Here is a 13,709-nt window from a genome sequence, read left to right on the forward strand (position 1 = left end):
TTTCAAGCTTACCTAATTTAAGAGCTCCAGCAAGGCCACGTATTACTGTAACAGGGTTTTTTGGATTTGTACAAAATTGATGTAATGGAGGAAAGAAAGCATCACGTTTATTTTCCAACTGTAAAAGCAAAATATTTTGTTAGTCTCAGACAGATGACAAAATATACCTCAGATTTGTGTCTTTAATAAAATGGCTAAATACAATACTTGAAATTTGTGAGTTTTTTCCCATCAATCTGGCTATTTAAAATTTGCAGTGCATCCTAACCTTTGATACTGTGTTGCTACATATTACAGTACTGTATCATTTGTCTTGTCAGGTAAGTGTGGAGGTAATAGCTAAAAAAAACCCTCTCTTTAAAAAATTACATTTGAAATTTGATTTGTTTTAAAACTGTTACCTATCTCTTATATCACAGTGATTCATAAAATTCTTTTAAATTATTTGAGCTGTTCAAAAGTATTTACCAAGCATATTTTTCAAGTTATCTTCTATTGCTTCTTAAATGAGACAACAGGTAGAAGTGACTTTTAAAGTTTAAAATCAAACTGTTTTCAAAACTATTATCAAAACTTTTAGAGAATTAAGAACCACAACAGGCAAATCTTAAATTTGTATTTGCTGCCTCAAAGTTTCAAAGGAAAAGCTTATTTTAGTCTCTCTTCCATGACTCTTCTAATACCAATGTCAATAAATTTCATCTAGGTAAAAAATCAATACTGAACATCTGTCCAAAAAAAAAAAAGCCAAAATCTCCAAAATCCTCTCTTACATATTTAATTAAGATCACTCTAATTACTATCTCTTCAAGTTTTAGCTTCAGATTCTTTAACTTGTGAAGGATAATGAAAAAGTTGGTGACACAAATTCTTCAGGAGAAAAAATACATAAAAGTTATTTTGATGTAAGCCACATCAGCTCACTTCTTCAAACGCTTATGTTGCTAAATAGTAAAAGAGCCACTTAAATTCCAATGGAAATTTTGTATCTACATGTATTTATGTAAAACTTTTAAATAACATGTACTCATAATCACTTTTATAACCTCAACCAGTTTTTATGAAGACAGAAAAAAATCCCTTTATTAAGGAAATGTAACATTCAATAGGTATACATAACTAGCAGTGCCAGAATTCAGATTTAGAACCGTGTTTACTAAAAGCTGACCCTGGAAAACAATTATCTTTTGCTGCTCTCATATAATTCCAGTCAATATTTGAGAAGACCTTAATTTTTCTAGACAAAATCTGTTTGCATACTCAGTGGTCAAGAACTTTTTCTGTCAAACGCAAGATAATAAATATTTTTGGCTTTACGGACAACCTAGTCTTTTTTGCAAACTCTGTCAATGTATTGAAAATGCAATCATAAAGATAGCAACTAAATAAATAAGCATGGTTATGTTCCAACAGAACTTTATTTTCAAAAACAGGTTGGTAGGCAGCTTTTAGAGTAAGATCACTCATTTGTTACGTGCCCTGAAATATAAACATGTTTTTCTGAAATATTAAACCTGTGAGAGTAAAGTCTATGCTCCGTAAGGGAATCTGGCTTGATTTAAAACATACATCTATTTTCTAAAAGACACATTAGTTCAGACTCTTGATTTATTTATAAGTTACTCAATGGGGACTCACATAAATACTAGGTGTGGGTGGATTCAACTTGTCCTTTGGCAAGGGTGGGTATGGTGAAGTTGGTGGTCTTGGAGGTGGACATTTATCTAACAAAACGCAGCTATTAGACAAGCCATTTTTACCTAGATTCCTTTTAAAAAAAAAAAAAGCAGAAGAAATATATCAGTGATATATTTATTTTAAAAATACAAAAAAAGAGAAAATCTGAAATAAAAGTCAGGCATAAGGCATTCACAAAAATACAAATAGTGTAAGATATTCAGATCTATTAAATAAGAAATTGAGAACTATTAAATTTCAGCAGGTCTTATAAAAGCTAAACAAAATATACTACACACAGAGTATATAAAATGTTGACAAAATTCCTCTTATTCATTTTCCAATTTGCTTTCTCATATGAAACATTAATATAAACTCAAATGTTCTCTCCAACATGTGCCATGGTTAAATGTTCTCCATAAACTGGTAAAATACTTGATCAAGAAGTTATTTACATATCCTTAATATCATAGTATATCTCCTTTCTCACATCACATCTTAGTAATTATTTCTAGAATACCATTGTGAAAACTTTCAAATTCAGAAAGCTCATTAGTTTCATCCTCAAGACTTACTTTCTGTGGAATTAGCTAATACTCAATAAGACTCCATTTTCCAAACTTTCGCATCTTATAATTTTAAGTGATGTGTGTAGTTGCTCTGTGTTGTCACATTGTGCATAATTATTACTTAACAGTATTTGGATTTTTTCTTTAATGAAAGGTACAATATTTGTTAAATTATTGATATAAATTCTTAAAACATGGCGAAATTATTTCCATAATCCAATTCTTCTTTTAGTATGCAAATACAAGTTATTTCCTAAACTCTTAATATTTTAACAAATTCAGAAAACTAAGCCTTTCAAATTATTCAAGCTGTCTCACCTAATTATTAAAATTATGAAATAATCAATGTATTAAAATATCAAAGGAAGGAGCTCTCAAAAATGTTAATATTTCAGACAAAAATCTGAAAATTCTGTTTTGGAAAGTAAAAAATACATCAGTAACTGCGAACAAATTATGTTTTTATTTCAATATATAGAATAATAAAAGCTGAAGCAAAAGCTTGTTTTGCTTTATTTCCCTACACAGAAAAAAACTTTCAAGTCATGCTTCTGTGGTTGGACTAATAAAAATGAAGCCTTGAAATGCAACATATACACTTTTAAGATGTCATAGTAAATAGCTACTAGGGCATATAATCTTTTTTTTTTTTTTTTTTTTTTTAATACAGAGTCTGGCCTTGTCCCCTAGGCTGGAGTGTAGTGGTGCAATCTCAGCTCACTGCAAGCTACGCCTCCTGGGTTCACCCATTCTTCTGCCTCAGCTTCCAAGCAGCTGGGACTACAAGTGCCCGCCACCACGCCCGGCTAATTTTTTGTATTTTTAGTAAAGACAGGGTTTCACTGTGTTAGCCAGGATGGTCTTCATCTCTTGACCTTGTGATCTGCCTGCCTCGGCCTCCCAAGGTGCTGGGATTACAGGAGTGAGCCACCGCACTAGGCTGTATAACCTTTTTAAACAATTAAAAAGGTCTTAATGCATTTTTAAGTTATGAATTTGGTTAGAAATTTGACTTATCTATTTTTTAACTCAAAAATGTGCAAATATCTATTAAACGTTTACATTTAACTACCTATTACATTCTAAAGTAGTATCTAGATTTCAGTTTCTCTCCACAAAGCATAATAACCCATAGGTTTAGTTACAGATGATACATGTTAAGCTTTTAAACTTAAATACAGAATTGAACCTAATTTATAAACTCCTTATAACTTCTGTTTTAAATAAATAGAATATACTTGGTGAAGAGACAATTCAATTCTCACTATACCAGTACTTAATTGTACTAAATTTGGTGAAGTATTTAATTGTACTAGAAATTTCTTTATGTTAATTTATTGTAGTATCAAAAATTAGTTAAACAATCACCTCTATAAAAAAAGAGACTAGGCAGGGTGCCGTGGCTCATGCCTGTAATCAAAGCACTTTGGGAGGCAGAGGTGGGCGGATGACCTGAGGTTGGCAGTTTGGGACCAGCCTGACCACCATGTAGAAACCCTGTCTCTAGTAAAAATACAAAATTAGCTCTACGTGGTGGCAGGGGCCTGTAATCCCAGCTACATGGGAGGCTGAGGCGGTAAAATAGCTTGAACCTGGGAGGCAGAGGTTGTAGTGAGCCGAGATAGTGCCACTGCACCCCAGCCTGGGTGACAAGATTGAAACTCCATCTGAAAAACAAAATAAAACAAACAACAACAACAACAACAACAACAAAACAATTAGACTAAGAACTTGGGATTGACTGTAGAATTCTGTCTTTGTAATTTCTACAGTCTATCTAAGAACTTGGGATTGACTGTAGAATTCTGTCTTTGTAATTTCTACAGTCTATAAAAGAAAAAAAAAGTGGATACATAGGAAGCTAAAGCATTGGAAAATGTAGATACTGGCATCTGAAGAAAGAATAAGATGAGGCACGAGCAAAGGAGCCATGATTCAATCACTTGAATGCTGAAATCAAAATTTAAATTGTGAAAGAAGCACAATGCTTTCCTGATTAAAAATAACGGACCAGGAATATACAAATAAGAAGACGATCAGAATAAATGATACAATAAATCATATCTAACAATTCCTTGACATATTTCTATCAATTATTAGAGTTAAATCACAAGCTTTAGGAAGCTTCTTAAAGGAAATAATATAGATGTTTTTAAAAAGTAAATAGTATATCTTTTACTTAACAGGTATACAATCTGACCCTAATGCAAAGAGATAGGTCTTTTTACATAGCTACATTTATGGAATAATCCTATAGACAACAGAAATAGACTATCTTCTGAATGTATGTATGAAGAATCCAAAATTCTTCAAAAGAAATTATGAAACTTTATTAAAGTTCATAACGGGAATGAAACAAAGTTGAAGAAAAAGCAGGTGTTGGAAAGACTGAAGAGTTTATCTTACTCTGAAACCTTCTTGCTAACCCTTAGTTACTTATTGAAGACACTCATCATTATATAATATTAAAAATGGCTTTTTTGAAAATAACCTAATTAAGTTTACTTTCAAGTTCACCCATATAAATTAAGGATAAAATGAGATTCTCTCCAAACACCTCATAATAATTTATCTTTCCTTATAAGCCTGCTTAATCAGGGAAATTAACTCTCTTACTCCCATATTACTTAATTTGAATCTCAGTTTTCTCTCCAGAACAGATGCTACTATCAACTGACTGAATTGGTGCCCCCATAGAAACTATCATTTCTCATTCTGGTTCTTTCTCTACAACTCAGAATAATTTCATTCCCAACTTTTGAATCCATCCGTTTTTTCTCTTTCTTTCTGCGACTGTTTTCCTTTGCTTTCTTAATTTCTCTCCTATTTTCTTTTTGGTAGGTTATCTTCAATAGCAAATTGGAACCTACATTTATTGGAATAGTCTTGCAGCCACAGATACAATATTTTAAAAATACACTATTTATAGCTTTTAAAAATAAAATTATTCATTTCTGGTAAGGTAAAGTCCTTTTACCATGTCTGACCCAAAAATAATTCTTTCAGAATGCATTTTATTATAAAGTGATTGTTTATATACACCTCAAAATGAGATAGATTAAAATCTATAGTCCATTAATATAAAATATATAATTTATTTAATTATTTTGCAAAAAAAAAAAAAAGATCACTACTATATTACTGCTCTCCAAGGTTGTTGTAACCATAAATTATAAAAAAGCAAAAAATTTTGATTTCATCTTAGTAGCTGATCAGTTAACATACATTTAATGGCTGACACACAATGGTTTCTAATAAAATAATCAAAATACCTGAGGGTCTAAACAACGTTTAGATACAGTCGTAGAGAAGAAATATGTAACACCTTAACATCTCACAGTAACAGGAAAAGAGTTGTATCATCATTTGGCAAAAGCTGTTTTCAAATTTGAAGTTTAAAAACTTTTTAATAAAATGACCAAAGTAGATTAAAAATAATGTTTAGATTGTTTAGTTATAGGGTATTTCTTTTCTGTTAATTTGCATCTAATTTCAGAAAGCTCTTTTATGAATCTAATAAAACCAATATACTATTGTTACAATTTCCAAGTTTAGGTACTAAAAATACAAAAGGAATACAGAATGTGTATTTTGGCATCGGAAGTGACTTTCACTTACATTTTATACTCTTCCATACAGAACGTTTATGAGACGTAAGAAAACTTATTAAGATTTAATTTTACTGTGTTTAAAGTATATGTCAGGTTTGTTTTTGAGGTAGTACAAATGCTGTAAAACTGACCGTGACAATGACTGTACACATCTGGTAATCTGCTAAAAACAAATGAACTATATACACTAAATGACCAAACCATATGGTATGTGAGTTATATCTCAATAAAGCTGTTTTTTAAAAAGGTAGATGAGGCTCATTGGGGGCATCAATCTGTTGCCTTAATATCAAAGAAAGTGTTCCTGATTCTTTTTTGTGGGAATGGAATGAAAACCAATTTTTAAACAAACATGTGAACCCCCATTGATTAAAAGAGTAGCACTTGAATCCCTGAACAGACCAATAGTAGGCTCTGAAATTGAGGCAATAATTAATAGCCTACAAACCAAAAAAAGTCCAGAACCAGATGGATTTACAGCCGAAAATACCAGAGGTACAAGGAGGAGCTGGTACCATTCCTTCTGATACTATTCTAATCAATAGAAAAAGAGGGAATCCTCCCTAACTCATTTTACGAGGCCAATATCATCCTGATACCAAAGCCTGACAGAGATACAACAAAAAAAGAGAGAATTTTAGACCAATATCCCTGATGAACATCGATGTAAAAATCCTCAGTAAAATACTGGCAAACCGAATCCAGCAGCACATCAAAAAGCTTATACACCATGATCAAGTGGGCTTCATCCCCGGGATGCAAGGCTGGTTCAACATACGCAAATCAATAAATGTAATCTAACATATAAACAGAACCAAAGACAAAAACCACATGACTATCTCAATAGATGCAGAAAAGGCCTTTGACAACATTCAACAGCCCTTCATGCTAAAAACTCTCAATAAATTCGGTATTGATGGAAACTATCTCAAAATAATAAGATCTTTTTATGACAAACCCACAGCCAATATCATACTGAATAGGCAAAAACTGGAAGGATTCCCTTTGAAAACTGGCACAAGACAGGGATGCCCTCTCTCACCACTCCTATTCAACATAGTGTTGGAAGTTCTGGCTAGGGCAATCAGGCAAGAGAAAGAAATCAAGGGTATTCAGTTAGGAAAAGAAGAAGTCAAATTGTCCCTGTTTGCAGATGACAGGATTGTATATTTAGAAAACCCCATCGTCTCAGCCCAAAATCTCCTTAAGCTGATAAGCAACTTCAGCAAAGTCTCAGGATACAAAATCAATGTGCAAAAATCACAAGCATTCTTATACACCAGTAATAGACAAACAGAGAGCCAAATCATGAATGAACTCCCATTCACAATAGCTTCAAAGAGAATAAAATACCTAGGAATCCAACTTACAAGGGATGTAAAGGACCTCTTCAAGGAGAACTACAAACCACTGCTCAATGAAATAAAAGAGGACACAAACAAATGGAAGAACATACCATGCTCATGGATAGGAAGAATCAATATTGTGAAAATGGCCATACTGCCCAAGGTTATTTATAGATTCAATGTCATCCCCATTAAGCTACCAATGACTTCTTCACAGAATTGGAAAAAACTGCTTTAAAGTTCATATGGAACCAAAAAAGACCCCGCATTGCCAAGACAATCCTAAGCCAAAAGAACAAAGCTGGGTGCATCACGCTACCTGACTTCAAACTATACTACGAGTCTGCAGTAACCAAAACAGCATGGTACTGGTACCAAAACAGAGATATAGACCAATAGAACAGAACAGAGCTCTCAGAAATAATACCACACATACACAGCCATCTGATCTTTGACAAACCTGACAAAAACAAGAAATGGGGGAAGGATTCCCTATTTAATAAATGGTCCTGGGAAAATTGGCTAGCCAGAAGTAGAAAGCTGAAACTAGATCCTTTCCTTACTCCTTATATGAAAATTAATTAAAGATGGATTAGAGATTTAAATGTTAGACCTAAAACCATAAAAACCCTAGAAGAAAACCTAGGTAATATCATTCAGGACATAGGCAAGGGTAAGGACTTCATGTCTAAAACAGCAGCAAAAGCCAAAATTGACAAATGGGATCTAATTAAACTACAGAGCTTCTGCACAGCAAAAGAAACTACCATCAGAGTGAACAGGCAACCTACAGAATGGGAGAAAAATTTTGCAGTCTACTCATCTGACAAAGGGCTAATATCCAGAACCTATAAAGCACTCAGTCAAATTTACAAGAAAAAAACAAACAACCCCATCAAAAAGTGGGCAAAGGATATGAACAGACACCTCTCAAAAGAAGACATTCATATAGCTAATAGATACATGAAAAAATGCTCATCATCACTCGCCATCAGAGAAATGCAAATCAAAACCACAATGAGATACCATCTCACACCAGTTAGAATGGCAATCACTAAAAAATCAGGAAACAACAGCTGCTGGAGAGGATGTGGAGAAATAGGAACACTTTTACCTGTCGGTGGGACTGTAAACTAGTTCAATCATTGTGGAAAACAGTGTGGCGATTCTTCAAGGATCTAGAACTAGAAATACCATTTGACCCAGCCATCCCATTACTGGGAATATACCCAAAAGACTGTAAGTCATGCTGCTATAAAGCCACATGCACACGTATGTTTACTGCGGCACTATTCACAATAGCAAAGACTTGGAATCAACCCAAATGTCCATCAGTGACAGACTGGATTAAGAAAATGCGGCACATATACACCATGGAATACTAGGTAGCCATAAAAAAGGATGAGTCCATGTCCTTTGTAGGGACATGGATACAGCTGGAAACCATCATTCTCAGCAAACTATTGCAAGAACAGAAAACGAAATACCACATGTTCTTACTCCCAGGTGGGAACTGAACAATGAGATCACCTGGACACAGGAAGGGGACCATCACACACCGGGTCCTATTGTGGGGAGGCGGGGGGAGGGAGAGCATTAGGAGATCTACCTTATGTAAATGACGAGTTAATGGGTGCAGCACACCAACATGTCTCATGTATACATATGTAACAAACCTGCACTGTGGCTAACTAAAGGCAAGTCTACTTAAAGTATAAGGAAAATATTAAGGAAAAAAAAAAAAAGAGTAGCACAATATAGCAAGTCTTACCAAACTGGCTGATAAGTTAGAGCTGTAGAATGTTAAAAGTAGTAACAGGCCTTATTGATTATTAAGGCTAGTCTTTGTTTATATTTGAGAAAACATTTAGTCAGACTCTAGAAGTTACATAGTTTCCAGGAGACAGGAAATGCAGAGAAACTGCAGTCTATCATATAGCAGGGCCTCTCAGGGGTTGGGGGCACAGGGAGGGAGAGTATCAGGACAAATACCTAATGCAGGAGGGACTTAAAACCTAGATGATGGGTTGATAGTTGATGCAAACCACCATGGCACATGTATACCTATGTAACAAACCTGCAGTTCTGCACATGTATACCAGAACTTAAAGGAAAATAAAGAAGAAAAAATCCACAATTTTCAACATAATAAATTTCCTTTTGACACTGTTGTTTTCTGTGAGTGACTCTATAATCTTTTGAGCATGTTACATTTATTAATATATCACATAAACCTTTTAGTTGTCTGATCTGGCCAGAAGTTGACCATTTTCATTTTGTGATGAATTTTTCCACACTAACCTGAATGCTTTCAGAACTTCTGTTGAACTGGGGCATATAGACACTGACATTGATGGTATGATCTGAGAAGTAGATCTGTGGCTAACTAAAGGCAGGTCTACTTTTGTAGAGTTCTGTGAGTTCTCCAGCCCCTCTCCATTGACCGTGTGTATTCCACTGTGAGGACTGTTAAGGCTGGTAACACTGTTTATGCTTGCCTGCTCAGTGGATTTAGGAGAAGGTGTTGCTGTGGAAATGGCTGAAGAGGGTGAAGAGGCAACAGAATGATCAGTCTTTGTATGAACAGCTGGGTGGATATTATTGACTTTGTCACAGGTTCCAGTACCCACATTGTCATTGGCTTTTCCAATCAACAAGGCAGAGAGCTGAGGATTGTCTCCAATTAATAAATTTGGTGAATCTCCATGGTTAGGACTGGAAACAGCATCTGCGATCAACTGATGAACATGATTAGAAAGTCCCTTGACATCAGCACAGCCATTAGATGTGTCTCCAGTATGCCTGCTTGTTTCAGGCACCAAGGATCTATTTTTTGAAGGCTTGCTCTCTTTGGTAAAAATAATGCCTTGTTGTCCCCCTGAGGTAGCAATATGAGAGGAGAGGTGACTGTCAGCATTCCTCTGTGGTACTGAATTACTAGGCAGAGTGAGATGTTCATTCGGCTTCTTAATACCAGTACTAGTTGCCTGCTGATACTGGGCAGACTCAGTGGAAAACACAGGTTGTTCTTCATTAGGTCCTGACACACATGAACTCTGACTCTTATGAAGCCCCTAAAAAAAAACAAAAATTGAAATTTAATGTCATGGAAGCTTGAATGCATATACAGAAAACTCTTGAGGATTAAAATGTTAAACACAAAGCCACCATAAAGAAACTAAATTTTGTGTAATGTAATTTAAGCCAAATCTCAAAATCATTTAAAAGTTCCCATAATCAACAGATTAAAGTGGTTAGTATTTTTAGAGAACATGATCTAACCTGCCTGCTTAATTTGATTTACTAATATGTGAATAATTTTCTTCCTATTAGGCTTTTTAAAGTTTAAATTATTCAGTTCTGACATACATTTTTAGCTGAATAAAAATTTATTTCAAAATTTAGATGTGGAAAAACATGTATAGTTATGTATGGTTATTATACTTAATACATGAAGTATATTTCAGGGAATACCATTTACAATAAGCCACAGACTATGCAAAAACAGTCTCAATAAAACGGAAAGACCTGAAATAATAGGAAGTGTGTTTTCTGAAAAGAGAATTACATCAAATATCAAAAACATAAAATCCTATAAATACCCGAATGTGTGAAAACTAAAGAACAGAAATCTAAATTTCCTATGGGCCAAGTTAAGAAATGACAAAATAAATTAGATAATTCTTTGAACTTGGTAAAAATAAAAGCACACCATGTAAAAATTTAGTTTAATGCAATACTTAGAAGGTTTTATACTTTCAAACACTTAGGTTGTCAAAGAATAAAGGTCTAAGATCAAAAAGATAAAACACCAATTTAAGATGTTGTGGAAAGAGTATCAAACCAAAAATAAACACAGGGGAATAAATAACAGGAAGGAAAAAAAATTACTGAAATAGAAAACAGAAAACCTATGGAAAAAATTTGTTAAAAAATATATACAACTGGTCTTTGAAAGGATCAACAACACTTAAAAAAAATCTTTATTGAAATATATCCTAACAGTAAATATAAACTTAGCAAAGTACAAAGAAAAGAGATTGTACTGTCAGAGATCTTACAAACAACATTTTAGGAAGAAATTATACTAATCTTACAAAAATCTTTTCAGGATATACAGCAGTATAGAGCTTTACTAAGTCATTTCAGAGAGCCAATAATACTCTAATACCAGTGAAAGCCAATAAAATGTATCACTGAGAAAAACATGTCCCTTGAATATAGACAACATGATCCTTAAAAACATATTAGCATGTCAAACCCAGCAATATATAAGAATTATGCACCAAGACAAATGAGGAGTTATCTTAGAAAGCAAGTAGGTTTACATGTGAAATCAAGCAATGTAATACCATACTATTAGAATAGCGACAAATAACAAAAAAGGCGGAGTTACGTTTACCTATTTTTAAAACTTACTATAAAGTTATAGTACTAAGGCTGTGTAGAATTGGTGTAAGAAAAACTATATACAGGAGTAGGACAAAAGAATCTACAAATGTATCCACATATACATTGCAAATTAACTGTTGACACAGTTGCCAAAATGGGAAGAAGAGTTTTATACAAATGATGCTGGAATAATCAAATATCCTTATGCAAAGTGGATATTCTCACACAACGTACAAAAATTAAATGACTCAATTAAATGTATGAGACAGTCATAAAAACTAAATTATAAAATATAATATGATACCAAATAGATTGCAGAGGGTAAGCTCTAGAAAGTCAGTTAATTATGTTAATCCCCTTTTTTTTTGAGACAGAGTTTTGCTTTGCTGCTCAGTCTGGAGTGCAGTGGTGTGATCTTGGCTCACTGCAACTTCTACCTGCCAGGTTCAAGTGACTCTTGTGCCCCAGCCTCCCAAGCAGCTGGGACTACAGGCACATGCCACCTTGCCTGGGTAATTTTTTTTTTTAATAGAAACAGGGTTTCATGGCTGGGGGTGGTAGCAGCAGGCAGATCACCTGATATCAGGAGTTTGAGACCGGCCTGGCCAACACGGCAAAAACCTGTCTCTAATAAAAATACAAAAATTAGCCGGGCAAGGTGGTATGTGCCTGTAGTCCCAGCTGCTTGGGAGGCTGAGGCTGGAGAATCGCTTGAACCTGGGAGGCAGGGGTTGCAGTGAGCCAAGATTGCGCCACTCCACTCTAGCCTGGGTGATGCAGCAAGACTCTTTTTCAAAAAAGAAAAAAAAAAAAAAAAAAAAAGAATTGGGTATATTGGCCAGGCTTATCTCAAACTCCTCACAAGTTGGTCAGAAAGGAAAACTGTTTCACGGACGAGGGAGGTATGTGAAATTGTGGGAAAGACACGGTCTTGGGAGAGACCAACTTGGGGTAGGACGTGGGGAGGCACAGATCTCTTAGCGTGGACTGTGTGCTCTGAGGCGAGTGTGGAAAAAACCAGACCTAGGACACTGTATACTGCCTATAGGACCAGCTCCACAGCTGCAGCTAGCTGTGAGAGGAATTAAGGCACACTCTTGGCTAAGCAGTGTCCTAACCTCCCATAATAGGATCTGGTCTGGTGGATCCAACAGTGAAAGCGTGCTGTAAGGGGGGAAATAGGAGGAAAAATGTCAAAGCCCACTCCACTGGAGTGCATGCTGAAAAAAACTTTAAAAAGGTTTTAATGGTGATTATGGGATTAAGCTAACTCCACAGAAACAGAGAACACTTTGTGAGACAGACTGGCCATCTTTTAATGTAGGGTGGCTAGCCAAAGGTACAACAGACGGAAATAATTGGCTGAGTGTCCTAGTTAGTTACTCAGGCTGGAGAACAGCCTGGGCACCCAGATCAGTTTTCCATATATTAACTCCTAGCTAAGTTTAATTCAAACCCACACTAAGTGACTACAGGCCTGCTTTGAGACCTATTGTAAGACTCTAATGGCCCGGACAAAACCAGGAGCCATAGAAGAGACTGCAAGGCATCAGAAAAAGAAAAGGAGTCACAGGAAAAGCGGAAAAAACCTGTCCTACAGGCCCCACATGAAGAGTTAGAAAGTGCATCCCCCTATGCACCAATTTATCCATCCTGGCAAGGAAGGCTTAGACAGGATGCTGTCCTGGCTGCCTCTGGAGATTCAGACTCAGAAGAAAGCACCCCTCAGGCAACACCACGCAGAGAGGAGCCAGAGTCCCTGCCTGAAAAGTCAAGGGAGAAACTCCAGGGGCATGAGGTCGGCTAGGCTGGGCTGTGCCCGAGCAATGCAGAAGCCCCTCTGAGAAACACGGTGACGAACTTATTTAAATGCACAGAATGAAGTCCAAGGGGGAGAATAGTCTTCGTTTATCAGCCCTTCTCTACTACTGATCTCCTAAATTGGCGACAACATACTCCTTCCTATATAAAGAAGCCTCAGGCTCTTACAGATCTAATGCAGTCTATTTTCCTAACTTACAATCCTACCTGTGCTGATTGCAAAAACAACTTCTTCTGTCATTATTTAATATCGAAGAGTGCTGTAGAGTTATACAAGCCACTTTCCAGTGGCT

At 35.4% G+C, this 13,709-nt stretch overlaps 1 protein-coding gene across 16 annotated transcripts in view; it reads right to left on the reverse strand.

Annotated features, from left to right (window-relative positions):
• The window catches only part of UTY (ubiquitously transcribed tetratricopeptide repeat containing, Y-linked), a 229,739-nt gene that overhangs the window by 79,325 nt on the left and 136,705 nt on the right, over positions 1–13,709 (reverse strand). For all 16 annotated transcript variants that reach the window (XM_030926240.1, XM_030926238.1, XM_030926243.1 and 13 more), the window contains 3 exons: positions 9,505–10,277; positions 1,639–1,768; positions 13–118 (listed from right to left, as the gene is read on the reverse strand). In XM_030926240.1, the coding sequence (XP_030782100.1) occupies positions 13–118; positions 1,639–1,768; positions 9,505–10,277 (1,009 nt within the window). The remainder of the gene's footprint in view (positions 1–12; positions 119–1,638; positions 1,769–9,504; positions 10,278–13,709) is intronic.

This window comes from Rhinopithecus roxellana, chromosome 22, assembly GCF_007565055.1.
Source record: "Rhinopithecus roxellana isolate Shanxi Qingling chromosome 22, ASM756505v1, whole genome shotgun sequence".
In the NCBI taxonomy this organism is placed as follows: domain Eukaryota; kingdom Metazoa; phylum Chordata; class Mammalia; order Primates; family Cercopithecidae; genus Rhinopithecus; species Rhinopithecus roxellana.